Genomic DNA, 26341 nt, shown 5'->3' with positions numbered 1-26341 from the left:
GAAATGCAAATAAAGGAAAAAATAACTCACATCTTCCTCATAATACATTTTCTAAAGGGAGTTGAATCATTAAATTTATACATGTTAAAATTGTACTGCATTAAGAAATCAATTAATTATGAAATTCTTGAAAGCCTAGGATTAAGCAACGTTTAAATTTTTATATCAAGCTGCAAACTTAATCTTATCTTGGAGAAGCAAGTTTAATCTTATGTTAAGTGTTATATACCAGTGCCAACAAATTAATATTCTACTTTACAAGAAATATTTCTGGGTGCTTTTCTTTAAAATCTTTTTTTGAGCATTGGTTTTTCATATTAAATATTTGATTCTTAGCTTTAAAATGAAGAGAGAAACATTAAACTGGAAAAGAGTGAACAGTATGGATTTCTGACATTATATTAATACTTACAGGAATGAAAACATAGTTTTCTAGCAATGGAAAAAATTTAAGGCCCTAAGTACTCCTCAAATATAGTGTACACCCCTTTCAAGTTCCCACAGTTGCATAGACCATTATGTGAAAGGATGTGAATCCATGTGGCATTGGGAGATGGAATAAGGAGACTTCAACTCAACTCAGTCTAGAGAAGAACTAAAAAGATAGATCTCAACCTAATATGGCTGCTATGAGCTGGAAATGAACTGATGAACTGATGGGATGAGTTCAAGCAGAGGCTGGATAAACAGGTGTGGTTTTTCTCAGGTTCCTTCAATTCGAAGATTTTATTAGTCTGTATAGTTAACAGAGATACATACATGTTGATATGACATGATAAAGTCCGCTAGACATCACCTCATCAAATAGTGTTTACATGGCTGGCATGCATTAAATAGCTTCAGAAAAATCAAGGTTATAATTTTTCTAAAGGTAACTTTGCTATGCTCATGATGAGACTCCATACACCAAAAACGTAAATCTAAACACCCCCGAGGTCATCCACAAGAAATTAAAGAACAGTGACCCAAATTAGGATGTGATCGAAAATCCTCTGTGCATCGAACAACAATGCGTGGTGTCATTTCAACAAATCTTTGTGAACTCTGAAGAGAGGTCAACCAGGTCATTGTGACCATTTGGGACTAAGAACACCAAGGGAAAGAACACTGGGAGAGCGCCCTGTGAAGAATTAAAAGAACACCAGCGTTTACAGGGTCAAGAGGAGGGCTGTGTGAAGGAAATCAGTCATTCAGTCACAGTAGCAAATGCTGCAGAGGTGAGGATCGTGGCCTTTAAGAGGGTAGTTTCAAATATTTAAGTCACAAACTAGGTTGCAGTGGGTTGAGGAGTGAATGGGATGCCCAGATAGGAACCTGCTGTGTTCTCAAGTGACTATGTTCTTCTCAGAGTTCCATCGTATGTCCCTTCTGGATATATTTGACACTTCCGATGGGACAGTACCATATAAGATAGAAAAGGTACAAAACTTTTTCTAAATCTCTTAGAATCAGACCATCTGTTTTGATTAATTTTAACCTTAATTATAAGGAAAAGCTGTTGGAATTATTTTAGATCAATGTTGAAATTATGTTTTAATAGAAATTTTGACTAAGAAGAATTGTGCTCAGTATTTGGTTCATTTGCCATGTACTTGGGTCTACTATTACAAGAGACTGAGCAACACAAAGAAGATCATCCTCGATGGGACTTACAATGGGGAATTATGTGTTGGAAACAATGACATAGGCTTCTGAATCAGTTTGATAGTCTTTAGTTTGGGGAATTTTCTTCTTCAGTGTGATAGAAAGTGTTTTTCAGGTCAGATACTTTGGCTCAGTTACTCACAAGCTTAGCATTTTCAAACTGTGTCCAAGAAGACTGACAAGTCCAATTTACTGACACCTTTCCTAAGTGTAGATATTAATGAAAGTCTCCCAAAATAGTTTACATTCTAAAGGCTATGGAAAGTCAAAGTCATAGTACTCAACTAAGGTTGAGGTCTGATATAAAAGAATCTTTTAACAGAGGATAAAGATAGGATTAAGTGGCAATAAAAGGGTCTAATTTAGAAAGGTACATATTTTTATCAGCAAGTTCAAGTCTCCTCTTTCAAGCTCTGAATGTATTTCTGAATTGGACATATCCTATCTCATTTAGCCACTGGGGTATCGGGGGAGGGCACACTCTGTGTACTGAGGTATGGTATTTAACTGAATTCCTGTTAAGGTCTTATTGCTTAATCACAGGCAAGACAGTATCTAAAATGGTGCCATCAAAGTGTTAAATCTTGTTGCTACCCCAGATTTGTAATTCTGGAAAGGAAGTAATTCACTGATGTTAAGAAGGCACATCATTCTTCAATGTATATATTGAAGTATTTACGGTTTGGCCCTATACAGAAAAGGTTTGCTGACTCCTATTATAGATTATTAGAATCCTGACCAAAAAGCAAACTGTAAAATACACCACACACACACGGAACATGAATGACTGGAAGTTTGAACATTGACTAGGTTTTTGATATTAAGAGATTAATTTTAGTGAGGCGTAAATATGCTATGCTAAAAACAAAAGCACATCAAAATTGAATAAACAAGGGGGGGAAGCGGGGTGGGGGGGTGGTAGGATGATTTGGGAGATTTGGATTGACATATATACAGTAATATATATACACTAATATGTATAAAATAGATAATAAGAACCTGCTGTATAAAAAAATAAAATTCAAAAAAAAATGAGTAAAGATCTTATCATAACTTTCCTTAAGAATAACTTGGGGTGGGGTTGGGGACTACGGAAGCCTGTGATTTCATCCTTTGAGGTGATATTCTTTCCCTATTCAGAAAATATGTGGAATGAACATTAGCCCCAACTTCCTACAATTTTACTGAACTGCTTTGTTGGATACGAAACCTCTAGGTCAAAGTCTTCATCATCTAGGTCCCCCAAACAGTAGGTAGACTCTACTAAGGTGTCCGTTTCCCTGAGTACACAGATGGGTCTTCCGAGAAAAAGAAGAGCTTGTCTAATCCTACAGACTTGTCCAGTATAGCTGACAGAGGACTGGGAGGCACCTAGAAAGTAATAAATTTTCAAGGTGAAGGTATTCTTTCTCCTCTTTATTACATTGAAGAGGGACAAAGCAAAGTGCTGTGTATGCATTACTAACTTAATCTGCACTGTTTTATATTTTCACTCCACACCTCTCAATTACTAACTTTTTTAAATTGCTGAAATGAAAGGCCTCTTTGATAAAGTTCCCTGATTGTCTAACTTTGCATCTTTTCCCATCCCAAATGTCTTGTAGAATAAAGAACAGAATATACACTGTGATCCCATTATCCATCACCGGTAACTTCTCACAAACTGGTATTCAGTACATCTGGAAAATACGTGTATGACCAAAGAGGAAAAGAGTCCATCGACTGAAATGGGAGCTTACATTTTGAGTGTCGCGTAAGTCACCAGTAGTAACAAAGAAGGGCCAGCAAATAGACTAGGGTGCTAAAGAGTCAGCGACCTTCAGAAGGCACAAATAGGGCAAAAGTTTAGGATGACTAATGGCTCAAAAATAACTGCCTGAAGTCTAAGGTAGGATTTTAATAAACACCCTTAAGCCTATGAAATAATAAAATCTCAGCGGCCATGGCTCATGGGCCTAGCCGCTCCGCGGCATGTGGGATCCTCCCGGACCGGGGCACGAACCCGTGTCCCCTGCATCGGCAGGCGGACTCTCAACCACTGCGCCACCAGGGAAGCCCAATAATAAAATCTTTTAAGGAAGCAAATCAAAGAAAAACTATACCTACATATATAAAACTCTAGTTGTTTACCCAAAACTAAAGTAATTCTTAAAATAATTTCTTCTCATTTCCTTTACCATAGATGAGAAGTGTAAGACCCTGGGTTAGTAACTCTTGGACACTGATCCAATTCCTGTAATTGTCATTCTTTGGAATGAGCTAATTGTTTTAAGTGGCAATTACTTGAAAATTTAGTGTGGTAAAACTTGTTTTGGAGAATCACTCATGTCTCTTATGTAAATACCACCATCTCAGTTTAGGAATCTAGGTGCTACCAAAATCCAAGTGGATGACATAAGAACATGGTACAGATAAACACACATTTGTCTTTCATATGGTAAAATATAAATGCAACATCCAACATTCCTCTTCACAAATACCAAAAATTCATATCAGTAAACTAAAACATCAGATCCAAATATCTTTATTGATGCATTGCTGCAGTCTACACTACATGAAGGAATGAACTCCAATAGGGTTTTCTTCCTAGTTTTTTCGCATCTTCCTTATATACACTGAATATTAGACATTTAGATGTTAGTGGTGGCTATGCCAGTCATTAAAATTTTGCAGCAAGTGGCTGATACTTAATCTTGCCACTTGTTATGGAGATGGTGTAGGTTAAAAAAGGATCACAGAAGACTACTTGCATTGAGATGTCTATGGTAGTATTAGCCAAAGGTTGGGTTTGGTCATTGTGCCTTTGGGTATGGACACCTATGGTGGTGTTGAGATAAAGGGCCCCGAAGGCTCAGTGTGATCCCTATGCATGGCACAGCACAAACTACTTCTAAACAAAATTAGCTTGAGAACTACATGCCATAAGATACTAGCAGGCAAAAGCCTTAAAAATGTTGAGGTCTTTAAATAATCATTCACTTAGGAAATAATTTCGAGCTCAGACTATGTGCCAGGAATTTTATCTGAATATAATTTGTAGTCTCTAATGTGGAAGTTTTCCCAAATGTTAAATACTTATTGAATGAGTTTGTTATGGGGAAGATACTGAAATGAAAGCTGAGGAGCCCTGGTCTAAAATTGACTGCAAAGTCCTTATAGTTCCCTCTCTGGGAATCAATTCTGTATTAGTTATCTCCTATATCTTTATATATTGTCCTCTCAACAGCTGTTGGGACATGTGTCAAGAAGGCTGTCTTTTGCATGTCTTTCACTAAGACTCTAAGACCTAATTATGCGTGGAAAATTAGTATTTTCTTATTGCCAAACTGATTCTATTGGAAAAAAGAAAAAACGTTCAGAAGGTAGTATTAATAGCATGTAAGGCACCATGCAACTATGGAGCCTATTTTTTATTCACTTTAATTAACTGAATAGATTTCCTGTAGTCCATTTTTAAATTTCCCTTAGTTCAAAATTTACTTAGGACATAGACTAAGATCTGAAGGACCTCTAATTTTCTTATCTAACTATAGATAGATCCAATAACTGAATTTCCTACACCAGCTTCCAAACATTGGTCTGTGATGACTTGTAGTGGAAAAGAAAAAAGCTCAAGTAACAATTTTTTCCATAAAGCTAAACATGATTTTCTAAGTTTCAACTGTGTTCATTTTGGTGTCAAAATATCCTTCATGAGATATTTACACAAAATTTTATCAACATTCTAAGCAAAACAAAAAGTTGATAACTACAATGGTACAAAAAAATTACAACAAAAAAATCCACCTTGAGGGCTTCCCTGGTGGTGCAGTGGTTCAAAGTCCGCAGGGAACACGGGTTCGTGCCCCGGTCCGGGGAGATCCCACATGCCGCGGAGCGGCTGGGCCCGTGAGCCATGGCCGCTGGGCCTGCGCATCCGGAGCCTGTGCTCCGCAACGGGAGAGGCCACAACAGTGAGAGGCCCGCGTAACGCGCAAAAAAAAAAAAAAAAAAAAAAATCCACCTTGAAATAGAAATTTTTGGTCTATACTGCCTTAGCCAAAATGCTTCTCAGATAATCTTTCATTTTAGTTAGGACATCTCCAGTGGTGAGGGGGTTTGGTTTTTTCCTGGAGTAATCCCACTGCGTCTTTATTTACTAAAAACTGCTTTTTAACCTTGAGCACTCTGAGCAGTTCCAATCCTAATCCCCTGGAACCGTAGAGAGTCTATCTATATAAACCATTAGAATATATCTAATTCTGCCACATGACAGTTTTTTTTTTAAAGTTTAAAGATACTAAGAATTATATGCAATACAGGCATCCCATTCAGTAATTCACTGTTTTCCAAACTAAATCAAAACTCATTTCTTTAATAATTAGAAGTCTGGATATCTAGTCATTCTATGATTTCCTTTGGGCTATTACTAACACCACCACCACAAAAGCCTTTTAAAAGTATGTTTTTTCTGTATTATTAAAAAGTTTCAAAGACTTGAAATTTATATATTTACTTATAATCCATTAATCCACTAGTATGCAGCAAATATGAGATGAAGTAGTTCACCTCTGCTTGTCAACTCATTTCCAAAAGTATGTACATTTCAGGAGGAATATTTCAATGTTTTCTACAACCTGTAGAGAATTCCAAAAAATAAAGATGAAAGACAATATGCTGATTACAAATCACTGCTATTAATTAAAGCAGCTCTCCAAACATTACTAGGAGGTAGTTTGGGTCTTTTATGCACTTCACAAAAAAGAGACAAACCAAAAAACCCTTCATATTCTACAATTCAAACTTGTAAACCTTAAGTACAAAGGTATCTGAATTATACACATAAGTCAAATTTTACAAAGGTGTTCCCGACCCCAATTAGTCTAAATTAGTATATGTTAAAAGCAAAGAAATCTGAATTAAATGTCAGAGTCAACAAAATTCACAAAGCCAGAAGCAGTTCAGTGCTCACAAGTTTATATTTTTAGGTTTGATAAAGATTCTTGTGTATTTCCTAAATACACAGACAAAACAGTTGTGGAAGTTTACATACATGTCTTAGGACACTTATACTAGGTAGGTAAATTACATTAAAAAATTGGTCTTCGTAAAAGATCTTCCCAAAGAGCTTTTACAAACAGCAGGCAGAAGAAAGTGTTCTTTTATGTTTACAGTGTTTAAAATGCTGATTCTCCCATTTCATAATGGCCTCAACCATCCCTCTCCTAAACCCAAAAATTTGTTCTCAATAGCCAGCATATTCCAAATTTTAAGTACCCAATGTCATAAAATTCAGGGCTAGAAAACATCTTTTAAAGTGTGCTTATCCCTAATACGTTTTAAACTACCTTGAATGGTTCAACTTCACTTGAAAGTAGGGATACAGCAAGAAAAAAAAAAAACCTTTCCATTTAAAATCCTAAAGTGACTAAGAAAAAACACCTGTTAGTTCTAATCATGTGTATTATGTACCATAGTTAAGTTTAAGGATCCGGGTGACTGAACGGCACAAAAACTGGGGTTCACATCTAGTTCTTCAGTTAAAAATCATCCTTTTAAAAATGAAAATGCTATAGCCAATTAACAGCATGAGCTACACTGAGGTTGGGTATCTTGTTTATAATCATGTGATACAACAACTGCTGTACTAGGAGGAAAGAGTATTAAGGATATTTGGGGGAGGAAGGATTAGACATTCAAATTGCTAACATAGCTGTTTTACAGGGAAAAGATGTCTCCATAGACAGACCCCTTTAAAGAGCTAAAATCCTACAAAAGTTGGGGCAGTAGAGCCCCCTAAAAAGAGCATGGGCTTCAGAATCAGACCTGGTCAAAATCCAGCTCTACCACTTAGTAACTGTGTTACATTAGTCAAATTAAATTAAGCAAATTTCAATGGAGCCTTTCCTCTTCTATAAAATGGAGACAATAGCACCTACTTATAGGGAATTTGATAAGATAATGTAAAGCGCATGGCACGTGCAGGCACTAAAAAAATGCTAGCTTTTGGAATTATTCAGAAAAATAACTTTTTCATCCTATGTTAAATCCTAAAAACATAAATAAAACTTATTGGTTTTAAATTTTATGATTTTTAAGACCCATCTTCCATCACACTTTCCCCTATTATACTACTCCAGTCATCTTCAGGCCTTTTACAGCACATTGTATTACTACAAATTTCTAAGCCCCAATCTTTTCATTCCCTATTTTCTCCCTATTCTCCACCCCTTTCCCCACTTCTTTTCATCTTGGTTTTCCACGTATTATTAAACAACTAAGATGTGTCATGCCCCTATTATGCACCAGGCAGTGTTCTAAGCACTTTACATGAATTAACTGATTCATCTCACTCTTCCTTCATCAGGATGGCTCTACCAAAACCAGCTCATGTTTTCCACCCAAATTTCAAAGCTACTCATTACTGTTCAGTTTCCCCTTCCTATAATGTTTTTTAGCTCTTAATTGTTATGGTGTTAAAATTTAGCAAAATATCTAGTGAATATGAAAAATGAGGGCCAAAAACAAAAACCAGGGACCGTATGAAGTAACTGTCTCTGAGACTCGTAAGAAAGAACACATGATCTTGATTTGTGAGGGTCTGTTACTACAAAATGAGTAGGAAATGAACAGTTTATACTCTTCCCCTTCATTAAATAAAAGCTCTAAAATATTTTTCATTTAAAATATAAGTTACAAGAGAAAAATTCAGCAAATGTGTAACACATAATTCCGCCAGGGCTCCACACACAAAATTTTGAGTACTCCATTGTTACCTCTCTGAGACCAATCATAAGTTCTTAGTATCTATCAACTTCCTGAAATTGTACTGTAAGTCAGAAAAAGAATATACTTAAAAAAATAGAAACATCCAGTAGTATACCTTAGTACTAAACTATTTTTTTAAAAAAGATCTGGAAGGGAAAAGGCAGTCCCCTCGAGATCATGAAACAAAATAAGTTAGGCAGTCAGCAAGTAGAAAAATCTGTCAATTCTGTTTCTGGTAAAATGTTTACTTTAAAGACGAAATTTTTATATAGGCTGAGGCTAATATATTCAAGAGTATAAACATTTTTCCTTTGGATTACCTTTCTAAAAACAAACTCTTAAAGTATATTTCAGTTGACTAAAAATATAGCCAAATCTGTCACAACACAACATAAAAGGTAATGGACAATAATTATAGAATATTTTAAATTAACAGTAACAAGCCATCTACATCAAACCTTGTTTCCAACTAAAACCAAAACAAAAGCACAACAATCCCGTAGTGTACCAAGAGTGTATTTCAATTTACTGTATGCAATCTAACAAAAATTTGGTCATAATTTACCAGATATACATAAATGATTTAAGTAGTAAAAGAAAATTCAGTTTAAAGAGAGTAAGTTCATATCTTAAGGAAAAGTAAAAGTACATTAAGAATGTAAAGCCAAGTCCAGTTTCTATGCAATAAGTGAACTGTAGTTCACTCAAGTGAATCTAATAAAGCAGACTTAGGTGATTTTTAGATATATATCTTTTCTCTTTAATATATATTTATATATAGACAGATCTACCAATTGTAAACTATGGTTTATTTTAAAGGAGAGGGATAAATGGGATGAAAGAAATCTTTATACTATACTTACATATTCACAAAGCAGAACATTTTACGTTTTAAAATACTTTTCCATTCATAGTTATCTTTGCCCAACTAACGTCTACTTTGGACCCAACCAGAATTACATTTTACTCATTTGTCTAGAACATTGAGAAAAAGATGTACTCTTCAGTCTTAAACAAAAGTCAAACCAAAACTATTGTCAGTTTTTCAGTTTTGTAGAAACTATGATAAAGTTTAGGTGACAAATGATGCATCTAACCATGTAACTGTACTTTATCTTTCTTTGATTTATCCAAGCAGACGCATCAGTGTCTAACATTAAACCATTTTTCTACTGATATCAGAGACAATAAGAAAGCCTGTCTCTTAAAAAACCTATCATCTTTTCAACTTTGATGGGATGGAGCACCAAAAGGATTATGTCTGCCAAAGTGTACTTTGCAATTTTCTCCACACGACTAGCATAATTTAGTTACCTGATATAAAATAGGAAAATATACTCAATTTCTATTTAAAAGAAAGCTGAAAATATGATATCCCTCAATCTTATATAATATACAATATGTTCCTGATAAATGTTGTGCATGTTAATATCAATTATGTGAAATGCTGCTGTGAGTCAATCAGCTAATTCATCTGTCATCAGGCTAAATAAGTCTGGCAATTTCAACTTAACACATCACCCCCTTGTACCCTGAAGAATTTAGCTAACAGAATAAAAATTGTAAAGCCTCTCAGTGCTTTATTTGTAAGATTTTTGCAGATTGTTGAATCATGGTGACTACTAGAAAGACTATATATCAAGATGTAGTGACTTCGAGGAACTGAAAAATAAATTAACTAAATTATCTATCATAATTTCAAACACTGAATACCCCAGTAAGTATGAAACAAAAGAGAATGCACTTTTTGTGTTAATTTTAATGATAAAAAGGGCACAGGAGTAAAAACCTGATATTTCACTTATATTGCATAACAAGCTAACCAAAACTGGACATGAAGGATAAATTATAAAACAAATCATTTTATCTATGACTTTTCTTTCGATTAGATTTGTCTTTTCAAAATAGGACTGAGGTATAGTACACTGGCAAAAATAAAAAGAAGCAAACAAGAGTAGTGCCAAAGTAACAGATACCCAAAACCGAATGCCTTGTCAGAAAACGTCATATAGTAACCATTTATCAGATTAGAGCAGCAGGAGAAAGTTACTTCTAAATCATAATCATTTTAGTGGTATTTGTCAACCTCACCATGGTACTTTGCAACATCATTCTTCATTTGTAAAGTAGTATAATTCATGTCAAAAAGGAAAAGGGGAATGGAGGAAGTCAGTTAGTTCATTCCAATAAATTACCTCTCCAGTTCTTATAAACATGCCCATCAGCACAAAATTGAGAAATAATACCTAAGACTAGAAGAGACTTGGTTTAAGTTATGAAGCAAATTAAAATGGAAAATACAGAAAAGTAGAACCAATGGGGTTGAAAAGGCCCCTCACTGAACATCTGTATTAAAAAAAATAAAATTAATAAAAATAAAAATAGAAACAAAACTCTACTAGTACAAACTAGCCTGAGTGGTTTGATGGACAGAGTAATTAGGTCAGCTGTCACTGTACTCTTAATAATGGATTTTCTTAATTCATGTTAAAGTGGCACATGAATGTAAGCTTTTTAAGAACAGGTACTATATTTCCATAGGACCCAAATAGTTACTGTATATCCTATAAATAAAAAATATTTTTACTTTGATAATAACTGACTGAAGATGTGTGGACTCCATGTAATCCAACCACAAGGTTGTCTGCTGTACAGTCCTGTGCAAATATAAAAAAAAATTTTTTTGCTATAAGGCTTTGACCCTACAGTTTTCACAGCAACATAACTACCATCCAGCATGTACCATATTTTGCAAGCCTTCAAGTTCAACAGTTCAAATTGTTGATTCATATTATGTCCAAATGCAGCATCCTTGAGGAGTATAGTAGGTCAGTTAGTCATCTAGAGACATACAAACATCTCCGGATTCATCCCAACGAGATGCATCATTCTGATCTTCTCCATCATCAGCCAGCTCTTCATCAGCTTCTCCACCTCCGTTCCCCTCGTATTCTTCATCCCGAGGGAAATCTGTATCCTGTCCCTGATCTACACCTTCTTGCCCTCCTGGTTGTGATTTATCTGCACAGTCTACACAAACACCATAGCGTCGAGATCCATGTCTTATTCCAACACTGGCTGCTAACATGAAGATCTTCTTACACACCATACATTTGTATTTTTTATCCTTTTTATGCACCTAATTGAAGGGGGGAAAAATCCAATGTAAGGATAGTACAGACAATATAATACATTTGAACCATTCAAATTAAACCTCCCATTTAACAATGAGTAAATACATCATTATCTTTCTGTATGAAGTTCAGTACTGGTTCATAAATCACATTCATTGTTTAAAGCAATTTATTTAATAATCTACCTTTCTTAAATTTGTAGGTAATAGTGTTAAAATATCTTGAGCTTCACTGACACAAATACAGTTTATCTCAAAGATTATTTACATTTAAAGTTACTTACCAGGGAATGTCTTTTTACATGTTCTCTGCGAGTAAACAGTTTCCCACAAATATCACAGCTAAAGGATCTGACTCCCGTATGAATGAGCAAATGCCTTTTTAGTGTTCGTCTGTATTTGGCTACATAGCTACAATGAGGGCATTTTAACTTGTTCATGATTAGAGATGATTCACCTTTGAGAATTAAAAAACAAACAAAAAAGCACTTATTATATATTAAACAGAAAATTTGCTATCAAAAGCTTGTCCATTCCTGAGTACAGGGACTATTATAGGGCTACTACTATCTGAGTTTTTTAGAACCCAGAATGTGGAAGCTTTTATTTGATAAAAAGTATTAAGAATTCTATAGATGTTTGACTAATACTTGCCATTTTCCCAAGTTTCTTGTTTTGGCCAAGATTCAGGCAATAATCCATACTTGAAATCGTTAGAAGCACCTGGTAGCAATCCATACTTGAAATCATTTGAAGTACCTGGTAGCAATCCATACTTGAAATCGCTTGAAGGGCCAGGCATCAGGCCATATTTGAAATCATGTGAAGGACCTAAAACAATTGAAAAGTGATCCTGATGTAATGATGGTAATTAAGATCTGTCTCTTATGAGAATAAAAAAAATCTATATTTTATGATAGAACAGCTTAATATAAAATAGCTGAATTAAAAACTATATTTTAGTCTACAACTGAGATGGTCTCATACCTTATTATCCCAATTTATAATATCCTGGTTGGCAGGCTATTAGAATAGAAAAACTAAAGTTTAAAATACAATTCAACCACAGAAAAAAAAATTCAGTAAAGTAAAAATACTGTTCAATGGTATGTGGAGCCCACATGAAACTACCCTTTTAATAGCTGCTGTTTCTAACTATACTATCACTTAAGACCAGTATCAGCTGTGGAATGGGAAACCCAACTGTGGAATGGGAAACCCAGCTGTGGAATGGGATAGTCTTCTATCAGTAGAGAAGAAATGGGCTAAGGATGAAGAATATAAATATAAGGTAATTACAAATGTAAAGTTCTTGTATTATCAGACCCTTGTTTGTTGTTTCAGACACACTGGTGCAAGGTAATGGGGAATCTGGGGGTTCATCAACACCTCTCTAATGTCATCCTTAAGTAAAGTCTGGAAAGTAGACTCAATGAGCCTTAGGGAATTTGTGCCTGGGGATCTTCAGACAAGCTAAAGTAGGAATCATCTCCTCTGCATTTAATTCCATCTTGAATATGTATGTAATTCCTCGGATCCAGGAATCCTTTGGCAATGTGAAGATATCCAGAATCCCCCATAACTACTGCCATCCTATTCCAATCGACCATCAACTGCTGGCTCTGGATTATCTTCAATAGCCATCTGCTTGTCTCCCAGCTCACACTGGTGCTGCATTCCTAGAGTTTATTCTCAACACAGCAATCAGAGATTCTTTTAAAACTTTAAATCAGAGCAAGTACTAACCATCTTACTCATAGTACAAGCCAAAGACTTCCAATATACTACACAAAGCCTTACCTGATCTAGCCCTTGTTTCCAAGTCAACCCCTTGGTTACTCTATTCCAATCATACTGGCCTCTGTGCTGTTCCACCATGATAAATTGGCTCCCACTTTAAGGCCTTTGTACTTTGCACTTACTCCTTCCCCTGCCTAGAACACTGCTTTCTAGGATACATGCACAGCACACTCGTGCAGCAATTTAATAATTTTCCTCCCATATACACGATTTTATAAGAGAATGCTTGCCAAATGAGTTTTCTAAGAATTCAATTTCCTGTATCTACTTGCCAGATACATTGCCTCTTTTAAAAATTAAAAGAACTTAAGATTTCCCTCTTAAGGAAAAATTGAAAGTATCAATACCCAGCAATACAAAAAGGTCTTAAGGTATTTAAAAAATTGCAATTCATTACTACTATTGTAAATTGTTTTGTACTTGGAATACCTTCACCCACTTTTTTTTAATGTTAGGAAAGCCCTCTGAATCCATAATTATATAATTTAACTGTAATACTGCTTGGGGTAAAGTTTCAGAATCCTAAAGTGAGACACCATATCTATGTGTGTGTGATAGAGATAAGGTTGGGAGTAGTAGCCTGTGAAAGTTCATCAATTTTCAGTTTCACATTTCTACATAAAGTTTGAGTTTTATGATTCATAGCTCTTGTCCAAATCAGTACAAAACAAAGTAAGCTCTAAGAGCCAGGACTGTGCCTGTTACTCACCTCAGTATTTCTAACGTCCCAAACATACACCATTCAATTATTTGTTGAATAAATGTATCTAGCAAAGTGCTAACATGTACTATTTTTTACTTGCTCAAAAAACTTGGAAAACTAACCTCATAAATCATGTTAGATATGCTAATATCCAACAAAATATTATTCACCGCATAAGAATAAAGAGAGCAGCCCTAAAACAAGTGATGAATTGATAACTCAAGATTCAGAATTGAAGATTTTTAACACCTGAAATGTTTCTCTAGACCTACAGTAAGATGCAATAAAAAGCATCCATGGTCCTGGCAAGAAAACCATATCTGGAATACAAAATGGTAATTCAAATTAAGAAAGCCTCATCTCAAACTTCTTTCATCTCTCCAAATTCTTATAACCAGTACAAATTACTTTTAGGAAGTATAAGAGCAACTTGAACCAAGGTATTGCGCCTTTGAGTGGGAGGGAGAAAAAGGATACTTTGGAGTTAGAGGATGCAGAAAATTAAAATACAATTGTTACAAATAAAGAACAGGAGACTTCAAAAACAAAAGAAAGCCACAACCCAAACAAACCAAAATTTAAATGCCTAGAATTGGCAGTACCAACTGACTAGTATCATGGCAGTACCCGCCCACCCAAGAAAATTGTGCCAAAGCATTTAGAAAACAAATATACAGTAAAAGTAAACACACAAACAGCAAATTTCAGGTAACTATTTTGGACTGCAAAGGATACATCTAATGTTCAAACAATCTGATAAAACAACCATCTGAAAACTGAAAAAGGTATTTCCTTTGCAATTCATAAAACTGAAGGATCATTAAGTTCTATAATTGTGCTTACTGTTTAATAATCTTCTGGGTACATTATTCCATAATGGCAAACTAAGAAGAAAGCACTTTTTTTTTTTTTAATGTCAAAACCGTAACACAGGGGCTTCCCTGGTGGTGCAGTGGTTGGGAGTCCGCCTGCCGATACAGGGGATGCAGGTTCGTGCCCCGGTCCAGGAAGATCCCACATGCCGCAGAGCAGCTGGGCCCGCGGGCCATGGCCGCTGGGCCTGCGCGTCCGGAGCCTGTGCTCCGCAGCGGGAGAGGCCACAGCGGTGAGAGGACCGCGTACCACAAAAAAAAACAAAAAACAAAAAACCGTAACACAAGGGATCTCAGTTGCAAAAATACTATTTCTTTTTTTTTTTGGCTGCACCGTGCAACTTGCAGGATATCTTAGTTCCCTGACCAGGGACTGAACCCATGCCCCCTGCAGTGGAAGTACAGAATCCTAACCACTGGACCGCCAGGGAATTCCCCAAAATACTCATTAATGGATTAGAATGTCCCCTAAAGAGAAAGGACTCTAAATCAAGGATTTGCTTTTTGAGAATGAAATGAATTATATGGACCGCCCTCCACTGAATATGTTTATGTGCACAAATTTAAATTTTACATCTGAATTCACATGCCCAACTAAATAAACCCATTCTTGAACCAGATTTCTAAAACAAGAAAGCAAGTGCAATAAAGTACTCTTGGCACTATTAGTGATTTTCTGTACAAGAGACAAGTGTTCAAAATTCAGTGCATCTAATCTGTAAACTGCTAACTTCAAAGTCTTTGTAAATTCTTTTCAACAGTTAGGAGAAAACCACCTTAAGGCAGTTTCTTCAGAATTATGGCTTAATTTTGGTCCATGCACACTGTATATTCAAAAGCCCCTGAGAGTTTTCTGTAAAAGTACCCCCATAGTTATCCCGGTCCCCATCAATTGTTTATAAAGATTTCCAAAGCTACAGAAACTGAGTCATTGAATATCCCATATCCCTTTATGTATCTTCAACAAATGTTAGTTTTGTCACATGTGCTTTCGCTCTATGTATACATATATATACCTTTGTGTACTATTTGAAAACAACTTGCATGCTTCATCACTTCACCCCTAAACACAGCGTGCACCTTTTAGAACTTCCTCCTATATAAACCACAGTGCCTTTATCACATCCAAGAATTTTAAAAATTGTTAAGACTATCATTTAACCCAGACTACATATTCACCTTTCCAACTATCCCCAAAATGCCTCTTCATTTTTCTTTTTTTTTTGGATCAATGATATAATAAAAGATTGACATAATGCTAAATGCATTTAAGTTGGTCTCATTGGTCTCCTTTGACCTAGCAGTTCCTCTGCTTGTCTTTCTTGGCATTAACATTTTAGAATCTGGACGTGCTGGATTTGGAGAGATTTGTCTTTTTTTCTCCTCATGATTAAAGTCGAGTGAAACATTCTGGCAAGTATACTATAAGACATAGGTGATGGTGCCAGCTAGTGCATCATACCAGGAGGCATACTAAATTTAATCACTTGGCTATGATCATGTTCATCAGATCTCTTTATTGTAGAGATATCTTTTCTCCTTTGGGAATAAAAGTAACCTGTGGTATGATACTGAGACCACGCGAAAATGCTATTACAGCAAAATGCTATTATAACAAAACTGTAAAATGCTATTATAACAAACTTACAACAAAATGCTATTACAACAAACTTATCCCAGTCATCATGGGATAAGCCCATCAATGGTGGCTTACTATCCAATGATGACCTTGAATTATTTCCCGTGGACATTGAAAAATAGGTGTTTTTCCAATTCTACCATTCTTCTATGTTTATTAGCTTGGCATTCTTCTGTTAAGAAAGCTTTCTCCCTTTTTAATTTACCTATATTATTCTTTGGAATATTCATGGATTCTTTGTATTCATGTGCACTTCCCCCAAAGCAGTTGTTATAAATATCACTATTTAGAATTAACGTTTTCTATAGTCATCAACAACCACACTATTATTTTACATCAAAGCTAATTAAAATATATCAGTCAACCATTCTGATAGTTACCATTCTTATTCCATCTATACACTAGCAGAAAGCCATAAGCCACACGTTTTAACAACTCTAAATAAATGACTCCCTCAAACAAACAAGAAATACCTATCCATTTGTATTTACCAGGCTTCTAAATTCTACAATCAACATAGCTGCCACAGACTGAAAGTGTCTATACCTAATACTTTCCTTTAAGGAAAAGAAACTGCAGTAGGTCCTTAATAAACACATACACAAATACCTCCCAATCTTCAAATCCTCTTAAAGGCACTCCTGCTAAAATTCTATTGTACCTACCAGCATCACCTCCATCTTGACTGGAGCCGGCTTCAGCCAGTAAGTTTGTATTCACATTCCTATCACAATCTGGCCCTGAGACTAGAGCACCATCCAGATCTGAAAAGGAGATACAGAATAATCTGTTATTTACAACCACACAATAGCCATCACCCAGAACACCACTCTCTTCTTGGAATTGTTTCTTATGCAGACTAAATAGAGGATATCTGCAAGCACTCAATAGCTACTATGTGCTTAACGCTACAAGGCACAAAAGCGTACAGAAGACAAGTTTTTCAACCACAGGAACAAGTGCACACTCCAAAGGAACACCAGCACACTGGATTGAGAATGAGCTTTAGAGCCTGGCTCCATTTGTACAAGCATGTGCCTCAGTTTCCTCATATGCATCTACCTGTATCATAGATTTGATAAAGAAATTTAATTAGTTAATGCAAGCCAACTGTTACAATTATGGTGTCTGATACCCAAAAGATAGCTGCTACTGCTAGTATTAAGCACTAGATGTATAAAACATTGTTTCTGTACTGGTTCAGAAGTGGAAAAGACCAATTAATACTAGATTAGTAAAGGAAGACTTCAGAGAAGAGGTAATTCCTAAGAGTTAATCTTGAAATATGGAAAAGCAGCATAAAGGGCATACTAATGAGATAGTACTTTTGGTTCCAATCTGTTATTTCCCTTGAATCTGTTCCATCTCTTCTTTTTCTCTACCGCTGCCTTAATTCAGGCACTCATCATTATTCTCCTGGATTAGTTAGAGAATTACTTCAACAGTTTCTTGGTCTCCTTGCTGCAAAATACAGGGCTCACTCTTCATTTCCCCCAACACTGCCAGAAAGATCTTTCAACAACATAAAACATGTTGCTCCTTTACTTAAAATCAATTCACCAGTTTTTAGGATAATCTTCAAACTCCTTAATCTAGAATACAAGGTCCTAATATTCAGGTTTCTATTTATGAATCTAGCATTATCCCACTGGTACTATCTACTCCTCAAATCAAAGTCTCAGAAGACATTTTTCAAATGCCACTTTTAATAGGCAATCTCTCCTCTACCTCCCATTCAAGACTCATCTTTGGTGTCACCATCCTATACTACCAAGAATTCAAGATGGAGACTAAAGTATGCATTACTTTCATTTCATTCAATAAATTCTGAGCACCTTGGAGGTCACCTGGTGATCTTAGAGTGGTACTGGTGGATCAGCTGGCAAGTAGAAAGAGTGAGAGTGGCCTGTGCTGTGAATGGAAGACGATTAGAGATACAGTACAGACAATCTGAGAAATGTGGTTGTAAAGGGCAAGAGTGAGATATAGGGTAAGAGTTTGGGTTTTTTTTTTAAGATGGAATAAACAAACATGTTTAAATACTAAAAGGAATAAGTCACCAAGAAAGGGAGAAGACACTGAAGAAATACTGCAAAAAGAAGGAATTATCAATTTTTTTTTTTTGTTTTTTGTTTTTTTTTTTGTGGTACGCGGGCCTCTCACTGTTGTGGCCTCTCCCGCTGCGGAGCACAGGCTCCGGACACGCAGGCTCAGTGGCCATGGCCCACGGGACCAGCCGCTCTGCGGCACGTGGGATCCTCCCGGGCCGGGGCACGATCCCACGTCCCCTGCATCGGCAGGCGGACGCCCAACCACTGCGCCACCAGGGAAGCCCGGAATTATCAATTTTTAAGATTCCTAAGGAGTATGGGATTCAGAAGCATTAAGACAATCAGTATACACAGAGAGAAGTTTGAAGACAGGCACTTAAAGACTAAATGTCTATTGGCTTTTATTTCCTCTGTAACTTAGAACAGCAGAACGTGAGGTTACTGCCTAGAGTAAATGGGTTGGAAGTCAGAAGGAGCAGTAAATAGACTCCTTTCCTGTTCCTCGAGAGCAGGGATACTGTCTAGATTTTATTTTCTCAGTATTTATCATAATGCATGACAAATAAAAGGCTTTTCAACAAGTGTTGTTAAATGTTGGCTTGAGTAGTCTGCCCTTTGCAACCTGTGTTACTAATTTAAACTTAAGAAGAATAATTTCTCCGGAGTTCCCTGGCAGTCCAGTAGTTAGGATCCAGTAATTTCACTGCCATGGCTTGGGTTTAATCTCTGGTCAGTGAACTAAGATCCTGAAAACCACGTGGCACAGCAAAAAAATAAATAAATAAATAAATAAATTCTCAGTTTTCTGGTATATAATAACACTAAAACATCGAATAACTGAAAATTAATTAATTGAAATTTAGTGGCTTTGCTTTCCTATGAAAAGTTAAATGTATTTCAATAATCAAAAAATAAAATTTAAAGCATTATTTTAAAAATGTTACTTTTCCCAGCATCTTTTGAAAAAAGTCATTATTTTAAAGTGTACAGTCTGTTTCTTCTGCCAAGCAGGTTTGTAAATACAGGGTGTTTCTATTTACATAATATTCTATAGTGATTTGTTTAAGGCTTTCAAGTATTAGGATTTAATTAGTGATCTTTAATGCTACATGGACACTAATACAGAATACCTCAACCTAAAACCTTAATAGATGGCAAATGTATTCTTTCTGTGTGCAATAACAAAATCGTATCCATACTACAGATGTTAAAACCCATTTGAAAGGTACGAACTACTTGGTTCTTGATACCAAAAATAAATCTTAAAATAGATGAGCTCGTCCAGGTTGACAACAGCTTTCAAAAACCACGCTTAACTTAGGAATCAATACATCATATCACTGCTGTACCTTATTTGAAATCAGCCAACCCACCTAGCAACTTACTTTTATATCAGCTGAGTTGATGTGAGTAAGATAGAAGCCAAGCAACCAACCCATCACTTGATACAAGAATATATTCTGGGACTTCCCTGATGGCGCAGTGGTTATGACTCCACCTGCCAATGCAGGGGACACAGGTTCGAGCCCTGGTCCGGGAAGATCCCACATGCCGTGGAGCAACTAAGCCCATGCGCCACAACTACTGAGCCTGTGCTCTAGAGCCCGTGAGCCACAACTACTGAAGCCCGCGCGCCTAGAGCTCTGCAACAAGAGAAGCCACCGCACTGAGAAGCCCACACGCTGCAACGAAGACCCAGTGCAGCCAAAAATAAATAAATAAATTTTAAAATACATATATTCTGCTTCACCAGGAACTCTTGGTCATCATCTTTTTCTCAAAAAAGTATAGGATTAAAAAATAAACTCTAACATAGTTTGCTTTTGTGACATTCATGACCTTCCTATGGAAATCTTTCTCTTAATGTAAACTTAGCAAAAAGGGCCGAGACCTCTTTGCAAACAACAAAAGACCTTTTTTGAAGAGCTATTAAAACATTAGTTTTATAAGATAATAGGAGGTAAATGTACACTATGTAATACCATTCAAATAATCAGAGCTAAATGCTAAGCCACGTGCAATTTCTTCTATTTTTACAAACGTATTTTCTTCAGTGAACAGATAATAACTGACTCCTTCCCTAAGAGAAAAAAAAAAACAGGTTTTTTTTTTTTTGTTTGTTTGTTTTTTGTGCGGTACGCGGGCCTCTCACTGTTGTGGCCTCTCCCCCTGTGGAGCACAGGCTCCGGACGCGCAGGCTCAGCGGCCATGGGTCACGGGCCCAGCCGCTCCGTGGCACGCGGGATCCCCCCGGACCAGGGCACGAACCCGTGCCCCCTGCATCGGCAGGCGGACTCCCAACCACCGCGCCACCAGGGAAGCCCAAAAAAAACAGGTTTTATGCATAAAGTCCTTTTGTATATGCAATGTCATTTAAATGTCACTATATATTTATATAGTTAAGAATATTCTTATCCTCAGCCTTTAAGAGGAAACAAGCTAGTGCAGAGTGCTGCACTGTTTGTTAACTGTATTACACTGCCTCCTGACAAAAGGAGCACCAAACCTGGCACTAACCAGGCAATTAAAAAAAAAAAAAAGTGCAATCTGCAATGCTGGAAATGAGAGTGCAGAAGTATAAACATCTTAAACTTACTTTCCTAGTGGTACCTGTTATCTACTGAACAAAAAAAAACCTACCTACACTCTGTGCCAAACCAGCCTTCACTTTATTAACCTCTTTATTTAATAAAAGCACCTCCAAAATCTTAAGTGTACCTAGTTATTAGCTGTCATTGTTCTTTAACTAATACATTTTTGTCTATCTTCAAAGCAACTTCCTCCTTAGAATGCACTTTTTTATACTTCTCTGATTAACCATGTATTGCATTCTTTAAAAAATGACATCTTATTCATGGGTTTTTTAAAAACCTGATTACCAAGCAATGCAAAGAGAATGAGCTGAAAAAGAATGGTATAAATCTCAGTCTCTACCTTCTCCCAAATTTATAACAATCATAACTTGATTTTCGTCACAAGGAAAGAGTAGCAATATTTACCCACTTCACAAAGTTGCTATGAAAAATAACATTAGTAAATAAAAATATTGCATAAATTATAAAGTGCAACATAAATCATGATGTCCTTAAATAAGTTTAATCATGGTGCATGTGGCTATAGGTTTCTCTTGGACCACACTGGGCTAGCATCATTTCCAAAGCATCTGGTGCTTAGTACAGCACCTGCCTGTAAGTGCTAAACAAAGTTATGTTGGGAAGCAGGTCTCCCTGACCGTTTGCTTTTGGTTCTCAAAATTCCAAACATAAGGCAGGTGCAGACTAATCCAGATTTTCTTAAAACGCAAGTATTCTTTAAAAGAATGAAATATGAGAGAGGACATCAGAAATCAAGGTTCTACAAATAACTACAACTCCATCATACAAAAACTCAGTAAGGTCTATTCAACTTTTGTTTTCATGTAAATACATACTAGCAACAAATTTCTCTTCTCTGAAGACAGTTTCAGAGAACTAAGTCTGATTTTTTTTCATAAACAGTTATAGATTTTTTTCTCTTCATTCACTGTGTTCGAGTTTTTTTCCCCTTTCAGTGGAGAGTAAATTCAGTTGCAAATGAATTATACAAAGCACCCTTGACAATTCTATAGCAGCCTAGAGACTCAACAAATAGCAGTTTCCCTTTACCCCCAAACTCGATGATTCAAATGACAGACTAGGCTCTACTGTTTCTTCTTTGCTTCTATTCAAACAAGGCTGTTATTTCTTCCATGGGCCTTAGCAGGTCTCCTCGGGACACTCCCCACTCCAATTCATGAACAACACCCTCCAAATGCCTTTGTGTTAAAGGCAAATATATACAGCTCGGATCTCTAATTTAAAACCTCTCACTGCCTCAGAGTCTGTAAAATAAAATTCACAATTTATTACCATGTCAAATGGAGAATTACAATCTGGCCCTAACGTTTGACCCAACCTCATCTACCCCTACTACACTCCCCTTTCTATTCTTTCACCCACTTACTCCAATTTCTTGCCACCTTGCACCCTCTCCTGGCAAACTCCTATACAGTCCAAGATCCAACTCTATGAAGCTTTCTCCAACTCTTATGAGCAGTCAGGAACCTCCCCCATTGCACCCTCTGCCATACTTCTGATTTTAACATTGATCACACTGCACTGGTATGTTTCTACCCCACAGCCATCCTACTGTGAACAAGTTCTCAATCTTGAGAGCAGTATCACCTGACCTCTTGCTCAGTTTCTTGCGGAGTTAAAAAATTTTATTACCAAATTTCCTCTTATGATATGGAAAGCTATTTTGGAGTCCCAGAAAAGTAATAATATGTGGTTATAACATAAAATTTCTGGTCACCCCAGAATATTAAAGCTCTATCAGAAATAAAAAATTTAGCCTTACAAAAATTTTCAGGGGTTGACACAGGGTTTAGACAACTTAATACCATCAACAGATAGAAGTCACAAAAATGCTTTTATAACTGAATCACACAAGGCTTCTTCAACATACAGCTTTAGTGTGGCCACACAAATTCTATCTCTTTAAGGCTTGTAACTTGAAGAGAATGATCATTAGTGTAGCCATCTCTTGGATCAGATACAACAGAGAGAGAAGGGAAAGGAACACTAGGGCAGAGGAAAGTAAAGGAGAAGGAAAAAAAAGATGGCAGAATATTCCTATTACCATATAGTTACCTATTATCATCCTTTTAAGATTAAATATTGAGGAGTCTTATATATTAGTATATTTTGCAGTCCATTAGCTAGTGGTGGACATTCATTTTTTTAAATGAGCATCAGGCCTTCAAACTACCATTTAATACCCAAATGTAACAGTTTCTAGAGAAAAATGACTTTAAATCACTTGTAGTTCATCCTTTGTAACATACTCAACCAAAAGGATGCCTGTAACGTAGAGCAGTACATCTGGAATCCCTTAAGAAGAAAGAACTAATCCAGGTCCATAAACCTGTTACGTAAAACACTTGGGGTAAGATGTAGAATGCATAAATTTTCAGATTTTAGGCAAGTAATAACTACAACACCCCCAGTGGATGTAGGGTAGCAACCTGTAATCAAAATGGTATTTCTGCAACAAAATATATGGATATTCACATTTTAGGAAATAAGTAAAAAATATAAATAGGTGGTTTTGCTGCCAATTATCAGGTTTTGTTGCCAAAATGATTTTTAAAAGCTTTGATTTATAGCCTCCAAGATTTCATAATTATGAAATTTTCTTTCCTTCTAATTAGAGACATTATGTGTGATAAACTCAAGCCAAGTTAAGTGGAAACATTTTAAGTAGTTCATAGAGTAACTTTATATGGCATGGCCAAAATATTGGAAAATCTCAAATCAGATGGCCAATTTTTAAAGTTGTAAAAATGTTTAAATTTAAAAAAAAAAAGATTTAAGAAAGCATTTCAAGATTCTGCAACATCTGAAAATGATGTCACATACCAATTATCACCCCAAATATAGAAGGGCATAAGTACTGGTAATTCACTACTTCAAGTATGACTCATTAGGATATCTTAAAGATATATAATTTGAGCATTCTTTTCTCAAAGTTGTTTTCTAAATACTCGAATTAAATGCTTTTTAACCAAAAGACAATTACACAAATTAAAGATGTTAAAGCTTAAACCTGAATTCAAATCTACTTGTAGGAATTAATAAAAATTCACAAATGCCACAAAGCTGTTTTCCCGTCCAAAGTACAGATGAGAGAAAGGAACTTCTAGATTGTTTAAAAGAACCCTAAATTATATCCTTTGATCAACTAAAACCACCTTGCGTCTGAGTATTTGTATGGCATCATGAAAAATTCAATTATCTAGATGAAATTTTACCAGCTTTTATTAGATAAAAATTAATTATATAATCTACTGTTGCATTTACTAGAAAATGCTTTTGAGGAAATTGTCAATTATACTACTTGGTGTCAACTATACAAAACCCCACGGGAGAAATTCCTTTCAGAATTCAGTACCAGAAAAGTTTGTCATCCCACAGAACTGGTACGTTTCCTCACTTTGAAGGATTTCTTATCATCTTAGAACCAACAAAAAACAATTTTAATTAGGCTAACCATATTAACACCCTTGGCTAGCACACTTCTTATTGCTAAATTTTATTTGTATTTTGATAATTTGTTTCTTGTCAGTCATTCAAAATCTTTGTTCAAAATGAGGTATGTATTGCATGCATATATATAATGTATTACATGCAGAGTACAGTTATTTACAATGGGGGCAACTTGCCAGTGTGACTGGCACAAATAATACAAAAATACAGATTCAGAAAACCCAATGTTCCATGAGTCCAGAGTAGATCAAAAATGGGATTAACATACCTGACTTGTTCTAACAGTACAGATGAACACACTGTGTAAAATAATGTAGGCATTAGTTATTTTTGCCCCTACAATTTAATTTCTAATCTTAGATTTACATGTACTTTATTTATTTGGCTAAAATTTGTTTTCTGGCTGTAAATCAGGAAGATGAGGTTTTGAAATTTTTACATTATCAAAGGAACTCATTAAATGACTCCTTTTCCTACTTTATTACCCAGAATTGTTTTTCCTAACAGTTTTAATTATCCCATAAACCCCAATAAGACAGTAAAAAAGAAGTTTCTAACTTTTCCTGAGTTCCACTTCCAAATATCTTCATATATCAAAATGATTTGAAGGGAATCCCAGTAGTGAGTCAAATAATAGGTATACTACCTTCTTTAAGATTAAAAAAATACTATCTGAATACAATCCCTGATAAACCTTCTTATCTCAATATCTCAATTATATTTCTTTATAAGGCATCCAAATACCACCTTCAACATTATATGACAAGAAGACAACATTATTTAGAGCTGTGATTTACAAATAGTAGGCTTAAGAATCTGGGAAGTCACAGTTCCTACAAGAGACCCACAAATCCAAATATACCAAGCACTGCTTATAGACTAAATGGATAAGTCACCACGACTTTTCAGATGTTTAGAATTTTAAGTACGTTTAAAAGCATTTATTTCACTGAAAAATTTCACTATTTTTTCAATAAGTGAAAATGAAAAAAAGTATAACCATTAATGTGGAATTCATTAAAATGTTACAAGTTTTAAATGGGCCTCATTTTTTAAAAGACTGGGTCACTAGTTTATTAACTGCCAAGGTTTTAATGCCAGACAGTCCTAAACATGGAAACTGCCTCTATTTTTACTAACTGAATGACCTTGAGAAAGGCCTTAACCTTGGTAAATACAGACCCACTGTGTTCTTTACTGGTCAGAATTTGCCTGGAGAGTTCTAGTCAATTCTGTGCATCAAAATTTCAGGGTGAAACAAACTATCTATGACCGTTAAGAAGGGTGTAAAATGGTTTGGAGTTCACAAGGTGGGAGGTACAGCACTTAGCCTAGAAGAAGGGGACTTCAGGTGAATTTTTCAAATGTTAGTATCTGAAGGGTTATCAAGTTGATTAGAGAGATTAGAGGTTAGGCTCAGATTATACTACTAAAAATGGCAGAATTAGGAAGTTAAAGAGAAGCAAATTTTAGCTCAATATAAAGTAACTTCCTAATAATGATACTCATTCTACCCTGGAACAGGCTGCTTCAAAAAGTATTCTAAGTATTAAAACAAAAGGTCAGGCTGAGGTTATAAGACCACTTATCTAGAATTTGGTAGAAAGTACACTGCACTGGAAAACTGATTTTAAATATCTCAATAGTCTTTAAGGGGGACTAAGATGACCATGTCAGCTACGTTTTT

At 35.8% G+C, this 26341-nt stretch overlaps 1 protein-coding gene across 3 annotated transcripts in view; it reads right to left on the bottom strand.

The window, feature by feature from the left end:
• Positions 1–11224: 11224 nt before the first annotated feature.
• The window catches only part of ZBTB10 (zinc finger and BTB domain containing 10), a gene marked incomplete at both ends in the record, with an annotated part of 30673 nt that continues 15556 nt past the window's right edge, over positions 11225–26341 (bottom strand). For 2 of the 3 annotated variants that reach the window (XM_079722481.1, XM_079722479.1), the window contains 4 exons: positions 11225–11530; positions 11809–11981; positions 12179–12355; positions 17204–17302. In XM_079722481.1, the coding sequence (XP_079578607.1) occupies positions 11225–11530; positions 11809–11981; positions 12179–12355; positions 17204–17302 (755 nt within the window). The remainder of the gene's footprint in view (positions 11531–11808; positions 11982–12178; positions 12356–17203; positions 17303–26341) is intronic. The other variant, XM_079722480.1, reaches the window with a different exon arrangement.

The sequence above is a fragment of the Hyperoodon ampullatus genome (assembly GCF_949752795.1).
Source record: "Hyperoodon ampullatus genome assembly, chromosome: 17".
Taxonomy (NCBI): Eukaryota; Metazoa; Chordata; class Mammalia; order Artiodactyla; family Ziphiidae; genus Hyperoodon; species Hyperoodon ampullatus.
The sequence above is the reverse complement of the archived record's forward strand: the minus strand, read 5'-3'. Positions and strand labels throughout refer to the sequence as shown.